This window comes from Oncorhynchus masou, chromosome 10 (assembly GCF_036934945.1).
Source record: "Oncorhynchus masou masou isolate Uvic2021 chromosome 10, UVic_Omas_1.1, whole genome shotgun sequence".
Lineage (NCBI taxonomy): Eukaryota > Metazoa > Chordata > Actinopteri > Salmoniformes > Salmonidae > Oncorhynchus > Oncorhynchus masou.
In genome coordinates this window covers 48,667,521-48,689,625 of record NC_088221.1, presented here as the reverse complement: position 1 = coordinate 48,689,625, position 22,105 = coordinate 48,667,521, and the positions used below count along the sequence as shown (strand labels likewise).

Below are 22,105 nucleotides of genomic sequence, written 5' to 3'. Positions count from 1 at the left end.
ACTGTAGTACCGTTTCATATGATACTACCCCCCTGACTGTAGTACCCCTGACTGACTGACTGTAGTACCGTTTCATATGATACTACCCCCCCCCCCGACTGACTGTAGTACCGTTTCATATGATACTACCCCCCCTCCCCTGACTGACTGTAGTACCGTTTCATATGATACTACCCCCCCCCTGACTGTAGTACCGTTTCATATGATACTACCCCCCTGACTGACTGTAGTACCGACTGACTGTAGTACCGTTTCATATGATACTACCCCCCTGACTGACTGTAGTACCGTTTCATATGATACTACCCCCCCCTGACTGACTGTAGTACCGTTTCATGATGATACTACCCCCCCCTGACTGACTGTAGTACCGTTTCATATGATACTACCCCCCCCTGACTGACTGTAGTTCACCGACTTTCATATAATACTACCCCCCTGACTGACTGTAGTACCGTTTCATATGATACTACCCCCCCCTGACTGACTGTAGTACCGTTTCATATAATACTACCCCCCCCCCCCTGACTGACTGTAGTACCGTTTCATATGATACTACCCCCCTGACTGACTGTAGTACCGTTTCATATAATACTACCCCCCTGACTGACTGTAGTACCGTTTCATATAATACTACCCCCCCCGACTGACTGTAGTACCGTTTCATATAATACTACCCCCCTGACTGACTGTAGTACCGTTTTATGATACTACCCCCCCCCCCCCGACTGACTGTACCCCCCCCCCCCCCCGACTGACTGTAGTACCGTTTCATAGGATACTACCCCCCCTGACTGTAGTACCCCATGACTGACTGTAGTACCGTTTCATATAATACTACCCCATCGTGTTGCTTTTCTGATCTACTGTGTCAATACTCGCTCTTCCTCGCTGTTCCCTGTGTAGAGTCTGAAACCTCAGGGTTTCCGGAACGCCTACGACATTCCCAGAATGCACCTCCTGGATCAGCTGAGCCGCATGAGGAGGAACCTGCTCAGCACCACCTGTCTGCTCCGAGGACAGGACACAGGTGTGTGTGTGTGTGTGTGTGATTCAGTTCCAGAATTAATTGTAATTTGCGTTGAATTATTCTCGCTACCAGTTTTGTTAAGGACGAGACGAAGACTGAAATTTGAGCCCAAGTCTTCCTGTGTCCTCTTGTCTCTCCAGACCAGCTGCACAGTGTGCCCATCGCCCAGATGGGGAACTACCAGGACTTCCTCAAAGCCCTTCCGCAACCCCTCAGAGACGCAGACCCTGAACAGCCCAAACGCTTGCACACCTTCGGGAATCCTTTCAAACTGGACAAGAAGGTAGGACCTGGCTGTCTACAGAAATCACTCTCACTACCGTTCCCTTCCACTTCGGAGTATCTGAAATCAGCTGGTCAAAACTTCGCAAACTCTTATTTGTTTTTTTGAAAACATCTGTGATTGATTGCTCTTATGAGTCGACATGTTTTTCTGGACAAATGTCAGTTGTTTGCTTTAACAATTCTAACAGTGAAGTTGTAATAGTACGTTTTTGTTTATCCTGTCTTTTCCGTTGCCGTTTCTCTAGGGGATGATGATTGACGAGGCCGATGAGTTTGTGACGGGTCCCCAGAACAAGGGCAAGCGTCCGGGGAGTGACTCCAACATGCACGGGGTCGGGGGTGGGGGTCCTAAAAGACGACGGTGCATGTCCCCTCTACTGCGCCCCGGCAGAGCCTATTCGCCCCCCGTCAGCCCTGCCGCCAGCCCCTTCAGACCCCCCCTCACCGGTGAGACACTCACACAAGCTCTGTGCCATTGTTGTCAGAGCACCTGTGTGTTAAAACATAAATATTTGAAGTGCGGAGTCTGTAAAAGGAAGTGACAGTATTTTAGTTAAGTAACATGTTAGTTATAAACGACTGTCCCTGACACTCCACAGAGTGCGACCAGAGTGAGTCCGACTCAGAGGTTGTGTTTGGAAACCTCTACAACCCAGAGACGTGTGAGACCGGGACAACGGTCCAACCAGGAGAGATCCTCTCTGGACCCCTTCTAGACGGCCCCGGCACAGGGAACCGCATGGAGGCTGATGGGGACACTGAGGAGGAGAACGGGCTTCCCAGGGAGGTGGAGCTCTCAGAGGGCAGTGAGGATGGAGGAGAGACTGGGGGTGTGGTGGAGGAGCAGTGCCCGGCCCGGTACCCCTCCCCCGCTGAGCTGAAGAAGGTGATGAACAGCGAGAGTCTGGAGGTCAACACCGAACTACGAGCCCTCATCACCAAGGAGATACGGAAACCCGGGAGACGTACGTAACCAGGGGCCGCCACGCCCACACTCTGCCACGGCAACCAGAGAAAGTTGCCTCACTTTTCCCCAACGACTTAATTTAGATGTAATTGTTATTTTATGGTGAAGCTGTTGGTCCAGATGTTTCCAAAGACTGGCTGTGTAATCTGTGGCCTGGATGTCTAGGGACTGGCTGTGTAATCTGTGGCCTGGATGTCTAGGGACTGGCTGTGTAATCTGTGGCCTGGATGTCTAGGGACTGGCTGTGTAATCTGTGGCCTGTATGTCTAGGGACTGGCTGTGTAATCTGTGGCCTGTATGTCTAGGGACTGGCTGTGTAATCTGTGGCCTGTATGTCTGGGGACTGGCTGTGTAATCTGTGGCCTGTATGTCTGGGGACTGGCTGTGTAATCTGTGGCCTGTATGTCTAGGGACTGGCTGTGTAATCTGTGGCCTGTATGTCTAGGGACTGGCTGTGTAATCTGTGGCCTGTATGTCTAGGGACTGGCTGTGTAATCTGTGGCCTGGATGTCTGGGGACTGGCTGTGTAATCTGTGGCCTGTATGTCTAGGGACTGGCTGTGTAATCTGTGGCCTGTATGTCTGGGGACTGGCTGTGTAATCTGTGGCCTGTATGTCTAGGGACTGGCTGTGTAATCTGTGGCCTGGATGTCTGGGGACTGGCTGTGTAATCTGTGGCCTGTATGTCTGGGGCAGTACCCTGCTCCTCCAGTACCCCAACTGTACACATGTTTATTGTAACCCTGGACAAGCACTTCTGATTCAATTTGTCAACTAATCATCAAGCCCTCAATGAGCTGAATGAGGTGTTTGTTCAGGGCTACAACGAAACATTGTACTGTTGAGGGGACTGGAGGACCAGGGTTGGTTTGGGGACTGGAGGACCAGGGTTGGTTTGGGGACTGGAGGACCAGGGTTGCTTTGTGAGGAAACTGGAGGACCAGGGTTGGTTTGTGAGGAAACTGGAGGACCAGGGTTGGTTTGTGAGGAAACTGGAGGACCAGGGTTGGTTTGTGAGGAAACTGGAGGACCAGGGTTGCTTTGTGAGGAAACTGGAGGACCAGGGTTGCTTTGTGAGGAAACTGGAGGACCAGGGTTGCTTTGTGAGGAAACTGGAGGACCAGGGTTGGAAAACAGTGGTTTTGAGGGCTGTGTGATAGTCATTAATCTGTGGCCTGTATGTTTATAGACTGGCTGTGTGATGGTCGTCATTCACTTCACTGACTCTGTGTCCAATCATTACCCCTTAGACCTTGTCTCATAGCCTACCGTTGATGTCTGGTCTGAAATCCCTGAATGGAAAGTTCTCTAGTTTCATCAGCAGCTCTCACTGTGCTTGACTCTTCCCTTCTCTCTCTCTCTTTTTTTTGTTGTTATAGACTATGAAAAAATCTTCTACTTCCTGAAGCAGATCCAAGGAAGCTTTGACACACGGTTGATATTTCTCCAGAACATTATAAAAGAAGCTGCAAGGTGAGGTACACACGCTTCTAAACAGACCTGAGTCAAAGTAGAACATGATCAGCTCTTTTTATTCCTGTTTGGCTGACAGTTTTTAACCCGTTGGTGTCGAAGCCCTGTCTAAGGTGGGTGTGGTCTACTAAACTATATGGAATTGTTTTAAGAAGGTCCTACCAATGATCATTTAGCTATTTGATTTTACATTTTTAAGACCCCTTGAAGTAGCTAATATATATATTTATATGGGGCGGCAGGGTAGCCTAGTGGTTTAGAGCGTTGGACTAGTAACCGGAAGGTTGCAAGTTCAAACCCCCGAGCTGACAAGGTACAAATTTGTCATTCTGCCCCTGAACAGGCAGTTAACCCACTGTTCCTAGGCCATCATTGAAAATAAGAATTTGTTCTTAACTGACTTGCCTAGTTAAATAAAGGTAAAATAAAAGTTAAAAAATACTGCTCAAAAAAATTAAGGGAACACTTAAACAACACAATGTAACTCCAAGTCAATCACACTACTGTGAAATCAAACTGTCCACTTAGGAAGCAACACTGATTGACAATAAATTTCACATGCTGTTGTGCAAATGGAATAGACAACAGGTGGAAATTGGCAATTAGCAAGACACTCCCAATAAAGGAGTGGTTCTGCAGGTGGTGACCACAGACCACTTCTCAGTTCCTATGCTTCCTGGTTGATTTTTTGGGCACTTTTGAATGCTGGCGGTGCTTTCACTCTAGTGGTAGCATGAGACGGAGTCTACAACCCACACAAGTGGCTCAGGTCGTGCAGCTCATCCAGGATGGCACATCAATGCGAGCTGTGGCAAGAAGGTTTGCTGTGTCTGTCAGCGTAGTGTCCAGAGCATGGAGGTGCTACCAGGAGACAGGCCAGTACATCAGGAGACGTGGAGGAGGCCGTAGGAGGGCAACAACCCAGCAGCAGGACCGCTACCTCCGCCTTTGTGCAAGGACGAGCAAAGACCCAAATCCAATTGAGCACATCTGGGACATCATGTCTCGCTCCATCCACCAACAGCACCACAGACTGTCCAGGAGTTGGCGGATGCTTTAGTCCAGGTCTGGGAGGAGATCCCTCAGGAGACCATCCGCCACCTCATCAGGAGCATGCCCAGGTGTTGTAGGGAGGTCATACAGGCATGTGGAGGCCACACACACTACTGAGCCTCATTTTAACTTGTTTTAAGGACATTACATCAGAGTTGGATCAGCCTGTAGTGTGGTTTTCCACTTTAATTTTGAGTGTGACTCTAAATCCAGACCTCCAGGGGTTGATAAATTTGATTTCCATTGATACTTTTTGTGTGATTTTGTTGTCAGCACATTCAACTATGTAAAGAAAAAAGTATTTAATAAGAATATTTCATTCATTCAGATCTAGGATGTGTTATTTTAGTGTTCCCTTTATTTTTTTGAGCAGTGTGTGTATGTGTGTTTATATATAAACCACAGAGAAGTTCTACTAATCTACCGGCGACCATGTTCTGTTCTACTAATCTATCGGCGACCATGTTCTGTTCTACTTCTCTACGGCGACCATGTTCTGTTCTACTAATCTACCGGCGACCATGTTCTGTTCTACTTCTCTACCGGCGACCATGTTCTGTTCTACTAATCTACCGGCGACCATGTTCTGTTCTACTTCATGTTCTGTTCTACTAATCTACCGGCGACCATGTTCTGTTCTACTTCTCTACCGGCGACCATGTTCTGTTCTACCGTATTCTGTTCTGTATCAGTGACCATGTTCTATTCTCTTTTATTCAGGTTCAAGAAGCGGGTGCTGATAGAACAGCTGGAGAACTTTCTAGAAGAGATCCATAACAGAGCCAACAATATGAACCACCTAGACGGGTTCTAATGGACAACTCTTCACTCCCCGGACCCTTAGACCTAACCGCTCCTCCCCACCCTCAGCCCTCAACCTGCAGCCCTTACCCAGGCTGAAATATTCCTATAGAGAAGGGGCAGTGTATGAACTAACCCAAGCAATGAAATGAGTGCTGTTGACCTGTCTGTCTCTGTCAGTGTATACTGTGTGACGCGTGTCTCATCAGTGATGGTATGATGAACTGATATTGCTAAGGGAGGGGGTTCAAATTAGATTGTAAAAAGTTTCCAACAACCTCAGGGCCAAAAGAGGAACACTGTTTTAGGTTTCAAATGAATCTTTAGGTGGCTTCATGTTTTTTTTCCATTTTCTCTTTCTAGTCATCGCCCTCTCTCTTTCTAGTCATCTCTCTTTCTAGTCAACTCTCTTTCGAGTCATCGCCCTCTCTCTTTCTAGTCATCTCTCTTTCTAGTCATCTCTCTTTCGAGTCATCTCTCTTTCGAGTCATCGCCCTCTCTCTTTCGAGTCATCGCCCTCTCTCTTTCGAGTCATCGCCCTCTCTCTTTCGAGTCATCGCCCTCTCTCTTTCTAGTCATCGCCCTCTCTCTTTCTAGTCATCGCCCTCTCTTTCTAGTCATCTCTCTTTCTCATCTCTTTCTAGTCATCTCTCTTTCTAGTCATCGCCCTCTCTCTTTCTAGTCATCTCTCTTTCTAGTCATCTCTCTTTCTAGTCATCTCTCTTTCTAGTCATCTCTCTTTCTAGTCATCTCTCTTTCTAGTCATCTCTCTTTCTAGTCATCGCCCTCTCTCTTTCTAGTCATCTCTCTTTCGAGTCATCGCCCTCTCTCTCTTTCTAGTCATCTCTCTTTCGAGTCATCTCTCTTTCTAGTCATCTCCCTCTCTCTTTCTGTGGTATTTTTGTTGTGGGTTTGTCCCCATTTTGGTTATTCACTTAATCCTGATAGGCATTCCACTCCACCAATAGAAACACTCCTTTTACTCTATTCACCAACAGAAAGGGTTGGCTACTCCCCTCCCTCATGACTTCCTAATCTTGCCATGAAAAGGTTCATCTAAAATAGGCTGCAGCTACACAACCTAAACTGAAGCCCACATTTCACTCTCATGGAACTCCATATTTGTAGGCAAGAGGAACGTCACGGGTCAGTCATCTTAGCAGTTCTGGATTTTAGCTAGAAGGATAAACCAAACTCCCAACAATAATAATAATAATAATAATAGCGTACCATCTCAATGCTGTTATCAACGTGCCACAGAAAAGAACCCTCTGTGATGGGTAGTAGACGAGCCTCAGGAAACAGACAATAATTGAAAGGTTAGCAATAGCATCCGTGCCACTAGCAATTACCCCGTACAACCACTTAGTTACCCTTTACTGCAATCCTAAACTAAATCTCTTTTGTAGTGTAACAGTTAAGTGTCGTTGGACATTCAATTGTGTAGAATTGAGGCCCTAGATGTCTGACTGGCAGTTTACACCACAACATTTGCAATCCTCCCTGCCCCTATTCCCCTTTTATCTCTCCCATCTCCTTTCCAATACCTCCCCTACCCTCCTATACAGGGACCAAATAGTTGCCAAACTTGTCTTTTGTTTATAAAGAGGACGCTACCAAAAGAGAGTATTTTGAATACGCTGTATAGATGTAAATACCTTTAGAGAATTATTTAAAGAGAATGTTCAGAGGAAGGCCTTTTTTTTTTTTTTTTTTTTTTTTTTTTTGTATTTCCATGAATAAAGTTTCTATTTTAACCTGTGACTTGGCCATGTAAATAAAGTCAACACACACAATCAGCATAATTGTTTTATGTCACTGTACTTTCAAGAAAAGTTTTGAGACTTTTGATGTTAGTGTCATGATGCATTGGCTTTAGAAGCTTCTATGATGGGCTAATTGACATCACTTGAGTCCATTGGAAGTGTACCTGTGGATGTATTTCAAGGACGACCATCAAACTCAGTGCCCCTTTGCTTGGCATCATGGGAAAATCAAAAGAAATCAACCAACACCTCAGGAAAGAAATTTGTAGACCTCCACAAGTCTGGTTCATCCTTGGGAGCAATTTCCAAACACCTGAAGGTACCACGTTCATCTGTACAAACAATAGTACGCAGGTATAAACACCATGGGACCACGCAGCCGTCATTCTGCTCAGGAAGGAGACGCGTTCTGTCTCCTAGAGATGAACGTACTTTGGTGTAAAAAGTGCAAATCAATCCCAGAACAACAGCAATGGACCTTGTGAAGATGCTGGAGGAAACAGGTACAAAAGTATCTATATCCACAGTAAAACGAGTCCTATATCCACATAACCTGAAAGGCTGCTCAGGGAGGAAGAAGAAGCCACTGCTCCAAAACCACCGTAAAAAAGCCAGACTACGATTCACAACTGCACATGAGGACAGGTCCTGGACTTTCTGACGGGCCGTCCCCAGGTGGTGAGGATAGGAAACATCTCCACCCCGCTGATCCTCAACACTGGGGATGCGTTCTCAGCCCTCTCCTGTACTCCCTGTTCACCCATGACTGCGTGGCCATTCACGCTTCCAACTCAATCAAATTTGCAGACAACACTACAGTGGGCTTGATTACCATCAACGACGAGACTGCCGACAGGGAGGAGGTGAGGGCCCTCGGAGTGTGGTGTCAGGAAAATAACCTCACACTCGACGTCAACAAAACTAAGGAAATGATCGTGGACTTCAGGAAACAGCAGAGGGATCAGCCCCTATCCACATCGATGGGACAGTAGTGGAGAAGGTGGAAAGTACACATCACGGACAAACTGATCCACCCACACAGACAGCGCAGTGAAGAAGACGCAACAGCGCCTCTTCAACCTCAGGAGGCTGAAGAAATTAGGCTTGTCACCAAAAATACAATCTTTTACTGATGCACAATCGAGAGCATCCTGTCGGGCTGTCCCACCACCTGGTACAGCAACTGCTCCGCCCACAACCGTAAGGCTCTCCAGAGGGTAGTGAGGTCTGCACAACGCATCACCGGGGCAAACTACCTGCCCTCCAGGACACCTATACCACCCGATTTCACAGGAAGACCAAAAAGATCAAGGACAACAACCACCCAAGCCACTGCCTGTTCACCCCACTACCATCCAGGTGAGGTCAGTACAGGTGCATCAATGCTGGGACCGAAAAACAGCTTCTATCTCAAGGCCATCAGTAAAACAGCCATCACTAACATTGAGTGGCTGCTGCCAACACACTGACTCAAATCTAGCCACTTTAATAATAAAAAAATTAATGTAATAAATGTATCACTAGCCACTTTAAACAATGCCATTGTATATGCTTACATACCCTACATTACTCATCTCATATGTGTATACTGTACTCGATACCATCTACTGCATCTTGCCTATGCCGTTCGGCCATCACTCATCCATATATTTATATGTACATATTCTTATTCATTCCTTTACACTTGTGTGTATAAGGTGGTAGTTGTGGAATTGTTAGATTACTTGTTAGATATTACTGCACGGTCGGAACTAGAAGCATTTCGCTAGACTCGCATTAACATCTGCTAACCATGTGTATGTGACCAATTTGATTCGATTTGAAGATCGTACTTTTTTGGAGAAATGTCCTCTGGTCTGAGGAAACAAAAATAGAACTGTTTGGCCGTAATGACCATTGTTATGTTTGGAGGATAAAAAGGGGGAGGCTTGCAAGCTGAAGAACACCCATCCCAACCGTGAAGCACGGCGGTGGCAGCATCACATTGTGGGGGTGCGTTGCTGCAGGAGGGACTGGTGCACTTCACAAAATATATGACATCATGAGGATGGAAAAGTACGTGGATATATTGAAGCAACATCTCAAGACATCAGTCAGGAAGTTTAAGCTTGGTCGCAAATGCGTCTTTCAAATGGACAATGACCCCAAGCATGCGTCCAACGTTGTGGCCAAATGGCTTAAGGACAACAAAGTCAAGGTATTGGAGTGGCCATCACAAAGCCCTTACCTCAATCCTATCGAACATTGTGGGCAGAACTGAAAAAGCATGTGTGAGCAAGGAGGCCTACAAACCCGACTCAGTTACACCAGCTCTGTCAAGAGGAATGGGCCAAAATTCACCCAACCTATTGTGGTTAGCTTGTGGAAGGCAACTCGAAACGTTTGACCCAAGTTAAACAATTTAAAGGCAATGCTACCAAATACTAATTGAGTGTCTGTAATCTTCTGACCCACTGGGAATGTGATGAAAGATATAAAAGCAAGAAATAAATCATTCTCTCTACTATTATTCTGACATTTCAAAAGTGGTGATCCTAACAGACCTAAAACAGGGAATTTTTACAAGGATTAAACTGTGTCAGGAATTGTGAAAACTTGAGTGTAAATGTATTTCGCTAAGGTGTGTGTAAACTTCCGACTTCAACTGCAAGACGATCGACTGTATGAACAGAAATATTTTTCCATAAGTCAACTATGAGAAATTAGTGTTGACATGAGTTTTATTAATTTGGTGGATGTGAGTTTCTGAATCCTCTTCGTGGATCAACCAGGAAATAGCCAGTAGTCCTACGTGCTACAGAAGTAAATGACCAAGACACTTTGGGTGCAAAACACATATGTATTTACATTTTATTTACAGATATGTACAACAAATATTGTCCCTCTTCCGGATGTCTGGAAACCTCTGGTCCCCAATAAATATGGGTAGTGTGTTGGGGTTGAATATGAGCGGGGGTAGGGTATGTTGGTGGGGGTCCTAGGATGGAGGTCCTAGGATGGAGGTAAGAGGGTCCTAGGGTGGAGGTAAGGGGGTCCTTGGGTAGAGGTCAGGGGGTTCTAGGGTGGAGGTAAGGGAGTCCTAGGGTGGAGGTAAGGGGGTTCTCTTGTGGAGGTAAGGGGGTCCTAGGGTGGAGGTAAGGGGGTTCTAGGGTGGAGGTAAGAGGGTTCTAGAGTGGAGGTAAGGGGGTTCTAGGGTGGAGGTAAGAGGGTTCTAGAATGGAGGTAAGAGGGTTCTAGAGTGGAGGTAAGGGGGTTCTAGGGTGGAGGTAAGAGGGTCCTAGAGTGGAGGTAAGGGGGTTCTAGGGTGGAGGTAAGAGGGTTCTAGAGTGGAGGTAAGAGGGTTCTAGAGTGGAGGTAAGAGGGTTCTAGAGTGGAGGTAAGGGAGTTCTAGGGTGGAGGTAAGAGGGTTCTAGAGTGGAGGTAAGGGGGTTCTAGGGTGGAGGTAAGGGAGTCCTAGGGTGGAGGTAAGAGGGCTCTAGAGTGGAGGTAAGAGGGTTCTAGAGTGGAGGTAAGAGGGTTCTAGGGTGGAGGTAAGGGAGTTCTAGGGTGGAGGTAAGGGAGTCCTAGGGTGGAGGTAAGAGGGTTCTAGAGTGGAGGTAAGAGGGTTCTAGAGTGGAGGTAAGGGGGTCCTAGGGTGGAGGTAAGGGAGTTCTAGGGTGGAGGTAAGGGAGTCCTAGGGTGGAGGTAAGGGAGTTCTAGGGTGGAGGTAAGGGGTTCTAGAGTGGAGGTAAGGGAGTCCTAGGGTGGAGGTAAGGGAGTTCTAGGGTGGAGGTAAGGGAGTCCTAGGGTGCCTGATCAGCTGGATTCACCACACGCCCCATAAATAGAACAGATCCTGGAGAGATGGAGAGAGGGTTGACAAATGGAGCGATTAATAGGCCAAACTAACAAGGCGATGCTGTAACGACAGTACAACACTCCGACCAAGGCTGCGTTTACACAGGCATCCCAAATCTGATCTGCAATTGATCTGATTGATCAAAAATACTATCGGTGGCAAAAGATCAGAATTGGGCTGCCTGTGTAAACGCAGCTATAGCATGCTTCTTTTACTGTGTTGATTATTAGTGGATGGTTTGAGTCCTGAATACTGATTGGCTGAAAGCCCGTGGTATATCAGACCGTATACCACAGGTATGACCAAAAAAATACATTTTACTGCTCTAATTACGTTGGTAACCAGTTTATAATATCAATATCAGGCACCTTGGGGGTTTGTGGTATATGGCCAATATACCATGACTAATGGCTGTATCCAGACACTCCGCGTTGCATCGTACATAAGAACAGCCCTTAGCCGTGGTATATTGGCCATATACCACACCCCCCTCGGGCCTTATTGCATATGTAAGCCATCTGTTAATTATTTTGTATGGTAGGCCTCCTACCTGTGCTGACTTGTCGCAGGAGGAAGAAGAAAGGTCTGTCTGCTTTGAAGACGGGAGCTCGGGATCGTTTGAGTAGCACCATGGCGGTTACTGCCACTGCCTTGGTCCCGTCCTCTGTTACCTCTATCCTGGCCTCATGAAAGGCATCTGACACATACAGGCCTTCCTCTGCTGCGGAGAGATAACAAACACAATGCTGTAAGTCCTGGACCGTCATCTGCAGAGTACTGAGGATGACATGGAGTCTCATACAGGCTATTTTAGCTCAACTCAGAAAGTAAACCAAATCCCAAATTTTGGAAAATATTCCTTGTTGAAAAGCGAATTGGAATTGAATTGACCCCAAATTTAAATGGAATTTGACCCCAAATCCTAATCTCACATTAAACCAGGAAAAGGTTGAAGTGTTCTGTACCTGAGAGTCCAGTGAAGTCTGCTGCCATTGGATTGAAGGCGTCACTGACCCCCATAGACGGCAGAATCAACCTCAGGTTGAACCTGTTCTGCATTTTAAACCTGTTAAATGACAGCACATTACACTACCGTTATCTTGTTTCGCCACGCTAGATCAGTCATCATGGAGGTTAGGACATGGTAAATGCTATGGGATACTTGGGATGACCATACCCCACAAGACATGCCACCAGAGGTCTCTTCACAGTCCCCAAGTCCAGAACAGACTATGGGAGGCACACAGTACTACATAGAGCCATGACTACATGGAACTCTATTCCACAGTACTACATAGAGCCATGACTACATAGAACTCTATTCCACAGTACTACATTGAGCCATGACTACATGGAACTCTATTCCACAGTACTACATAGAGCCATGACTACATGGAACTCTATTCCACAGTACTACATAGAGCCATGACTACATGGAGCTCTATTCCACAGTACCACATAGAGCCATGACTACATGGAACTCTATTCCCCAGTACTACATTGAGCCATGACTACATGGAACTCTATTCCACAGTACTACATAGAGCCATGACTACATGGAACTCTATTCCACAGTACTACATAGAGCCATGACTACATGGAACTCTATTCCACAGTACTACATAGAGCCATGACTACATGGAACTCTATTCCACAGTACTACATAGAGCCATGACTACATGGAACTCTATTCCACAGTACTACATAGAGCCATGACTACATGGAACTCTATTCCACAGTACTACATAGAGCCATGACTACATGGAACTCTATTCCACAGTACTACATAGAGCCATGACTACATGGAACTCTATTCTACATCAAGTAACTGATGCAAAAGGTAAAATTAGATTTTAAAAAAGAGATTTAAAATACACCTTATGGAACAGCGGGGACTGTGAAGCAACACAAACATTGGCACAGACACACACACACGATAACATACTGACTATACATACACATGGATTTAGTACTGTAGATATGTGGATATGTGGTAGTGGTGGAGTAGGGGTCTGAGGGCACACAGTGTGTTGTGAAATCTGTGAATGTATTGTAATGTTTTTAAAATGGTTAATTTTGTTTGAACCCAGGAAGAGTAACTGATGCTTTGGCAGCAGCTAATGGGTATCCTTAATAAATACAAAATACCCTAAACTATAATCCTTACCTAACTCGAAACCGTTTTAAATGTCAACTTCAATGACGTGAAGTTGGGCTGTCCCAGATATCCCTCTTAGCAAACCGTTAGGATACAGGGAACGGAAGCCACTTTGGGCTAGGAAATGTTTTACATCAGTGATACTAACCTGGTATAAGAAATGTTTTCAAATGAAAACATATTGATGTGTGTAGGCTACCTGGGGAGAAAAACATCCATCTTGGTTCTACGGAGACCAGTGTCCCAGGTGGCCACAGCGCTGGGAGTTAGCTGGGATTCCAGAGAGGACAGTGGTGTCTTCCTGTCGCTGGGCAGAGCTACCAGCAGACTGAGGGAGTGGCCCAGGTATGGCAGCTCCAGAACTGTGTAGCGCTGATCAGACAAGGTGCGGAACTGACCTACACATAGAAGGGAAACAAAGAGAGGGACAGCTTAAATAAGGACACAGGATAATCAATCATATGGAATTTAGAAGCCCTTTTTGACATTAGCAGTTGTCAGTGTTTTACAGATACCCAGCCCAGAACCCCCAAAAACCAAGCAATGCAGAAACACTAAACACTTATACTTTACAATTGCAGAATGTCAAATGATCTAGATTACTGTAGTACGAACCTAAACTCCAACTCTACCATTAAGCTAAATGTGGTGTGGTGCTTGATGGATTGACTGTAAGCCATGGCCAAAGGGAGAGACAGAGAGAAAGATATCGCCGTTGTCTCTTCTCACTTACCAAAGTTGACCTCTGTGGCCTGGTGCATCATGGGCACCTTGATGGTGCTGCCGTCCAACAGGGTGAAGGGAAGGTTCTGGGTGTCTGCGAAGAGGAACTGTTTCTGCCACACTCCCCGGAAGTTTACAGTGTTGACCAGGGCCATCTGCAGCCGCAGGCCCCACCACAAGGCTTCTTCCTGGGCCTCGCCAGACCCAAACAGCTCTCCGCTGCCACCGGACTGGAGCGGCCCACCAGTGCCGTGGTTACGTCCCCACTGTTGCAGCTGGCTTCGGCTGTGGTTGGGCTGGCTGAAGTTGGCTCGCACCAGACTGCTGTTCCCGAAGGCTGCTGCATGCTGGGTAAAAACAGGAAGTAGCTGGACGCCGCTCTGGACGAATAGGACGCAGGCCTGCCGGAGCCGCACCCCGTGACTGGAGTTACCCACATCCCCCTGCGACCGCAACAGGAAGTCCTGCACCTGCATATCTGGAGAGACCGGAAATGGAATCAGTGGTTTGGCTCCTACTAAATGAGCTTTTTGGTTTTCATTTAAGGTTATAGTTGGGTATAAGGTTAGCAGTGTAGTTAGGGTTAGGTGTAAGGTTAGCAGTGTGGTTAGGATTAGGTATAAGGTTAGAGTGTGGTTAGGGTTAGCAGTGTGGTTAGGGTTAGGCGTAAGGTTAGCAGTGTAGTTAGGGTTAGGTATAAGGTTAGCAGTGTGGTTAGGATTAGGCATAAGGTTAGCAGTGTGGTTAGGGTTAGCAGTGTGGTTAGGTATAAGGTTAGCAGTGTAGTTAGGCATTAGGTTAGCAGTGTGGTTAGGGTTAGGCATAAGGTTAGCAGTGTGGTTAGGGTTAGCAGTGTGGTTAGGTATAAGGGTAGCAGTGTAGTTAGGGTTAGGTATAAGGTTAGCAGTGTGGTTAGGGTTAGCAGTGTGGTTAGGGTTAGGTATAAGGTTAGCAGTGTGGTTAGGGTTAGGTATAAGGTTAGCAGTGTGGTTAGGGTTAGCAGTGTGGTTAGGGTTAGGTATAAGGTTAGCAGTGTGGTTAGGGTTAGGCATAAGGTTAGCAGTGTGGTTAGGGTTAGGTATAAGGTTAGCAGTGTGGTTAGGGTTAGGCATAAGGTTAGCAGTGTGGTTAGGGTTAGGCATAAGGTTAGCAGTGTAGTTAGGGTTAGGTATAAGGTTAGCAGTGTGGTTATGGTTAGGCATAAGGTTAGCAGTGTGGTTAGGGTCAGGTATAAGGTTAGCAGTGTGGTTAGGGTTAGCAGTGTGGTTAGGGTTAGCAGTGTGGTTAGGGTTAGGTATAAGGTTAGCAGTGTGGTTAGGGTTAGCAGTGTGGTTAGGGTTAGGTATAAGGTTAGCAGTGTGGTTAGGGTTAGCAGTGTGGTTATGGTTCGGTGTAAAATCAGATTTTAAGAAGATAAATAGAACTGGTCTTCCCCACTAATGGTTAAGGGTAAGCTGACCCTAGATACGATTTTGCAACTGGAAACCTTGTGTGTTCAAGAATGTGATGAGAAAACGATGTATTCCAAAACAAGAGTGAAGAAGACACCAGGATCCGGCCAACCCACTCTGCAATGGCAAGTGCATATATGTATTTATGTATAAATATAAAGTGTGTATGTACATGTATGTACTGTATGTATGTACACTACCGTTCAAAAGTTTGGGGTCACTTAGAAATGTCCTTGTTTTTTAAAGAAAATCACATTTTTTGTCCATTAAAATAACATCAAATTGATCAGAAATACAGTGTAGACATTGTTCATGTTGTAAATGACAATTGTAGCTGGAAACGGATGATTTTCTATGAAATATCTACATAGGCGTACAGAGGCCCATTATCAGCAACCATCACTCCTGTGTTCCAAGAGCACGTTGTGTTAGCTAATCCAAGTTTATAATTTTAAAAGGCTAATTGATCATTAGAAAACCCTTTTGCAATTATGTTAGCACAGCTGAAAACTTTAGTTCTGATTAAAGAAGCAATAAAACTGGCCTTCTTTAGACTAGTTGAGTAACTGGAGCATCAGAAATTGTTGGTTAGATTACAGGCTTAAAATGTCCAGAAACAAAGACCTTTCTTCTGAAACTAGTCAGTATATTCTTGTTCTGAGAAATGAAGGCTATTCCAAGCAAGAAATTGCCTTGAAACTAAAATCTCGTACAACGCTGTGTACTACTCCCTTCACAGAACAGCGCAAACTGTCTCTAGCCAGTATAGAAAGAGGAGTGGGAGGCCCCGGTGCACAACTGAGCAAGGGGACAAGTACATTAGAGTGTCTAGTTTGAGAAAAAGACACCTCAAAAGTCCTCAACTGGCATCTTCATTAAATAGTACCCACAAAACACCAGTCTCATCGTCAACAGTGATGAGGCTGGACTTCTAGGCAGAGTTCCTCTGTCCGGTGTCTGTGTTCTTTTGCCCATCTTAATCTTTTATTTTTATTGGCCAGTCTGAGATATGGCTTTTTCTTTGCCACTCTGCCTAGAAGGTCAGCATATCTGTAGGATCCTGTCTTTCAAAGATAAGTCGTAAAAATTCAAATAACTTCACAGATCTTCATTTTAAAAGGTTTAAACACTGTTTCCCATGCTTGTTCAATGAACCATAAACAAATAATGAACATACAACTGTGGAACGGTCGTTATTACGGTCACAGTTAAGGTCACAGTTATGAAAACTTAGGACACCAAAGAGGCCTTTCTACTGACTCTGAAAAACACCAAAAGAAAGGGTCCTTGCTCATCTGCGGGAACGTGCGTTAGGCATGCTGCAAGGAGGCATGAGGACTGCAGATGTCGTCAGGGCAATACATTGCAATGTCCGTGTCTCAACTCTGTGCGTTACAGGGAAGACATCCTTCTCCCTCATGTGGTTCCCTTCCTGCAGGCTCATCCTGACGTGACATCATCCTCCCTCCAGTATGACAATGCCACCATACATACTTTTTTATTTTACCAGGTTAGTTGACTGAGAACACATTCTCATTTACAGCAACAAACAGGGGAATAGTTACAGGGGAGAGTGATGAATGAGCCAATTGTAAACTGGGGATGATTATGTGACCCTGATGGTGTGAGGGCCAGATTGGTAATTTAGCCAGGACACCAGGGTTAACACCTCTCCTCTTACGATAAGTGCCATAGGATCTTTAATGACCTCAGAGAGTCAGGACACCTGTTTAAAGTCCCATCCGAAAGACGGCACCCTACACAGGGCAGTGTCCCCAATCACTGCCCTGGGGTATTGGGATATTTGTTTATTTTATTTTAGACCAGAGGAAAAAGTGCCTTCCATTGGCCCTCCAACACCACTTCCAGCAGCATCTGGTCTCCCATCCAGGGACTGACCAGGACTCACCCTGCTTAGCTTTGGAAGCAAGCCCGCAGTGGGATGCAGGGTGGTATGCTGCTGGTTCTGTGCATGATTTCCTGCAAGACTGGAATGTCAGCGTTCTGCCATGGCCAGCAAAGAGCCCGGATCTCAATCCCATTGAGCACGTTTGCGACCTGTTGGATCGGAGGGTGAGGGCTAGGGCCATTCCCCCCAGAAATGTCTGGGAACTTGCAGGTGCCTTGGTGGAAGAGTGGGGTAACATCTCACAGCAAGAACTGTCAAATCTGGTGCAGTCCATGAGGAGGAGATGCACTGCATTACTTAATGCAGCTGGTGGCCACACCAGATACTGACTGTTACTTTTGATTTTGCCCCCCCCCGTTTGTTCAGGGACACATTATTCAATTTCTGTTAGTCACATGTCTGTGGAACTTGTTCAGTTTATTTCTCAGTTGTTGAATCTTATGTTCCATACAAATATTTACACGTTAAGTTTGCTGAAAATAAACGCAGTTGACAGTGAGAGGACATTTCTTTTTGTTTTGCTGAGTTTATTTCAATCATATTAAAATAAAATGTAAAGTGGGTGCTCGATTGAGTTCTATTTTGCTAATTGTTGGCTACCGTCTGTGATTTTTGACTACAATATTTCATGATTGATGTGTCACAAGATGTGCACAATAACGTGCCAAAGGAAAGAATAAGCCTCAATATTTGCAGCCATAGGTTACAATATCGCTCTAGGATGCTGATCCGTTGTCTGTATTGTGGACTAATGTTAAGGTCAGATTTGAACGGAAAAAGCTAATCAGAACAGCACTGCCTTCATGTCCATCCTGTCAGTAACGTATCGACACATTCTCTAATTACGGTTTTAAATCTATTGCAGTGTCTTGAGAAACGCATGTGACATCGAGCCCAGGTCCATACCACATACACAGCCAACCGTTGGCTTAGAGTCGAAACCTTTTCTTCACTTTGGCACCTTTCACCTTTTTTTATCAATCAAGTATGCTGATAAATCAATAAAATATTCTGCTTCTCTCTCTGCCTGAAGTACGCTCTTCTCTACATTACCTTTTAAACTTCACTGGTTTAGTGAACACCGTGACCTGTCTTACCCTCTGAATGTCTTACCCTCTGAATAATCTGTTTACAAAGCAGAGGCAGGTATTAAGTCTCCAGACACCACTCTACCGGCCCACAGGACCCCCGTGCCAATTGTCCCACAGGACCCCCATGCCAATTGTCCCACAGGACCCCCGTACCAGGACCCCCGTACCAATTGTCCCGCTTAACAATTGTCCCACAGGACCCCCGTACCAATTGTCCCACAGGACCCCCGTACCAATTGTCCCACAGGTCCCCGTACCAATTGTCCCACAGGATCCCCGTACCAATTGTCCCACAGGACCCCCGTGCCAATTGTCCCACAGGACCCCCGTGCCAATTGTCCCACAGGACCCCGTACCAATTGTCCCACAGGACCCCCATGCCAATTGTCCCACAGGACCCCCATGCCAATTGTCCCACAGGACCCCCATACCAATTGTCCCACAGGACCCCCATGCCAATTGTCCCACAGGACCCCCATGCCAATTGTCCCACAGGACCCCGTACCAGCGGTGCAGCCCAGCACCAGTTTAAGGGAACGGTATTCTCAGATGACTGATTTAAACAAACCGTAATGGAGAGCAAAATAAACCCACACAGGTAAAGATGCTAGTTAAAGTACTCAGCCACCGCCCTTTCACCTTTTAGCCCATGGGGCTCTGCTTGGTGGGGCGGGATTTCTTACCGTTGATGTCATATCCCAGTGCGGCCACCAGTTGCGCCAGCGTGTTGCCGCGGGCGCCCAGCTGCAGAAGACCCAAGGACAGTGAGACGCTCGCCGGCGACACTATCAAGTTGGAATTGTTCTCTGTCTCAGTGAGCGTTTGGTAAAGGTTGACGGCAAACTCTGTGTGCAGCTCTCCCATGGTGTCTTGAAGGCTGAAGGCATCACACTGACCCCTCTCCACCAACCAGAGGTAGATGAACAGTGAGGTCATCGACAGGCGACACATGACCTTGGAAGTGAATGGTCAAAGGACAAATGTAGATGTTGATGGCAGATGGGGCCCACAGAGATGGGGTCCACAGCGATGGGGTCCACAGCAATGGGGTCCACAGCGATGGGGTCCACAGCGATGGGGTTCAGAGAGATGGGGTCCACAGAGATGGGGTCCACAGAGATGGGGTCCACAGAGATGGGGTCCAGAGAGATGGGGTTCACAGAGATGGGGTCCACAGAGATGGGGTCCACAGAGATGGGGTCCACAGAGATGGGGTCCACAGCGATGGGGTTCAGAGAGATGGGGTTCACAGAGATGGGGTTCACAGAGATGGGGTCCACAGAGATGGGGTCCACAGAGATGGGGTCCACAGCGATGGGGTTCAGAGAGATGGGGTTCACAGAGATGGGGTCCACAGAGATGGGGTCCACAGAGATGGGGTCCACAGAGATGGGGTCACTGCAAAGACAAGGAGAGTAGGTCATGTAATAACGTCTTTAAAGTCACATTTTTATTGTTCCGTGTCACTACATATATTGATTTTATTTGACTGTTAAAAAAATATATAGACATGTGTAAAACTTGACAAAGTCAATGACTTGTGATCCCTGATGATATCAAGTGTTGCCTTAGATACATTCATGAAGAGTTCTAGGTGGGATAACTTTTCATTGGAACACCACACTTAGTTAACGTATGGAAATCCAGAGAGGACGTATGAATAAAAAAAAAATGCTTCCCTTGTTATGTTGAGATCACAACGGCGTTATGTTGAGATCACAACGACGTTATGTTGAGATCACAACGACGTTATGTTGAGATCACAACGACGTTATGTTGAGATCACAACGACGTTATGTTGAGATCACAACGAGATCACGAAAAAAACTGTATAAATAGGAGTGGATGTATTGATGTTAGATTGACTGTATGACTGAGGCGGAAGAACCCATGATGGATCAGAGCCCACAGTGGATCAGAGCCCACGGTGGACCGGCGCCCCACGGTGGACCGGCGCCCCACGGTGGACCGGCGCCCCACGGTGGACCGGCGCCCCACGGTGGACCGGCGCCCCACGGTGGACCGGCGCCCCACGGTGGACCGGCCTATACGTTTTTATTGATTGCTACACTAAGGGATGGTACATTTTGACATCATGCTTTCATTTGTGTTTGGAAATAATTATCAGTTCATAGAATGTCAGCAAGCTAAATATCCCTTACCTTGAGCTGTAGAGCTAACTATGGGGCATGTAAGCCATGAACAATGCCTGACAGGCCCCGTCCCCACGACCACAGCGAGCTAGCTAGCTAGTTAGCTAGATAACTAGCTAGCTAGCTTGTTATCTACCCTGGTTGTTAGCTTGCACAACTGATATGTGTGTAATTGTAAGGAACACTTTGTGTTTTATCGATAATATTTACAATTACAAAGTGAGTGAGCTCTATTTTTGACAGGCTGATCAGATTCAGTAGCAGACTCAAAGGCTGATAAGTCAGGATTCTGCCTTGTAGGCTGTTCCATAGGTAAAGCTCCTTGCAGGGTGATTAGCATTGATGGGTTCGGATTTCTAAACTTTAAATATTATTAATCATTAGTTGTCATAGAGATATGAGTGGTGCCATAGTCTAGGGTCTACACCAGAAGTTAATGGTTATCTGTAGGAGGAATGCATATGGTGGAGGCAATTAAGCCTGGAATGTACTGAGTGAAGGAAAGACGACCACATCTTGGCAGGCACTGATAACGGTGGGGAGTTGTGGATTAGTGAGGAAGGGGGCTGAGGTCAGGTCACGTTAAGGGAGAACGAAGAGTTTATTGCCTGCGTCACTTAATTTCCTGCCTGGCAACAGAGACGTTGATATTTAGAGAGAAGGAGGAGATTCAACCCCGAATTTGAGTATATATGCCACCGCTGGCGGAACCAGGTCTTTGTCTGCATCATCATAAACGGTCGTTTGTTAGATAAATCCTTCTTTACATCCCAAAAAGTCTGTTAAGTTGGCACCATCGATTTCAGTAATCCACTCGTTCAACATGCAGACAAAGGAGTCCAAAAAGCTCATGCCCCATGAAATTAACCTCCCAGTGGGACGGTAGCGTCCCACCTCGACAACAGCCAGTGAAATTGCAGGGCGCCAAATTCAAAACAACAGAAATCCCATAATTAAAATTCCTCAAACATACAAGTATTATACACCATTTTAAAGATAAATCTCTTTTAAATCCAACCACAGTTTCCGATTTCAAAAGGGCTTGACGGAGAAAGCACATCATGCGATTATGTTAGGTCAGCGCCTAGTCACAGAAAACTATACAGCCATTTTCCAACCAAGAAGAGGTGTCACAAAAGTCAGAAATAGAGTTAACTTCTTCGATATAGGGGGCGCTCTTTTAATTTTTGGATAAAAAAACGTTCCCGTTTTAAACAAGATATTTTGTCACGAAAAGATGCTCGACCATGCATATAATTGACAGCTTTGGAAAGAAAACACTCTGACATTTCCAAAACTGCAAAGATATTGTCTGTGAGTGCCACAGAACTAATGCTACAGGCGAAACCAAGATGAAATTTCATACAGGAAGTGCCCCAGATTTTCAATGCGCTGTGTTCCAATGTCT

At 46.1% G+C, this 22,105-nt stretch overlaps 2 protein-coding genes across 2 annotated transcripts in view; one reads left to right on the top strand and one right to left on the bottom strand.

The window, feature by feature from the left end:
• Nucleotides 1–6,233, top strand: part of ints6 (integrator complex subunit 6) — a 57,694-nt gene extending 51,461 nt beyond the window's left edge. The window contains 6 exon segments of the mRNA XM_064976954.1: nt 907–1,030; nt 1,171–1,313; nt 1,561–1,762; nt 1,915–2,280; nt 3,661–3,754; nt 5,528–6,233. Of these exon segments, the coding sequence (XP_064833026.1) occupies nt 907–1,030; nt 1,171–1,313; nt 1,561–1,762; nt 1,915–2,280; nt 3,661–3,754; nt 5,528–5,621 (1,023 nt within the window). The 3' untranslated portion in view covers nt 5,622–6,233.
• A 4,014-nt stretch (nt 6,234–10,247) lies between these two features.
• Nucleotides 10,248–19,579, bottom strand: LOC135547027 (probable serpin E3). Its single transcript, XM_064975593.1, has 6 exons — nt 19,228–19,579; nt 14,104–14,571; nt 13,570–13,768; nt 12,178–12,278; nt 11,763–11,933; nt 10,248–11,209 (listed from the first exon to the last, which is right to left on the bottom strand). The coding sequence occupies exons 1-6, from the start codon at nt 19,493–19,495 to the stop codon at nt 11,157–11,159; spliced, it is 1,260 nt and encodes a 419-aa protein (XP_064831665.1). The 5' UTR covers nt 19,496–19,579; the 3' UTR covers nt 10,248–11,156.
• Nucleotides 19,580–22,105: the final 2,526 nt, after the last annotated feature.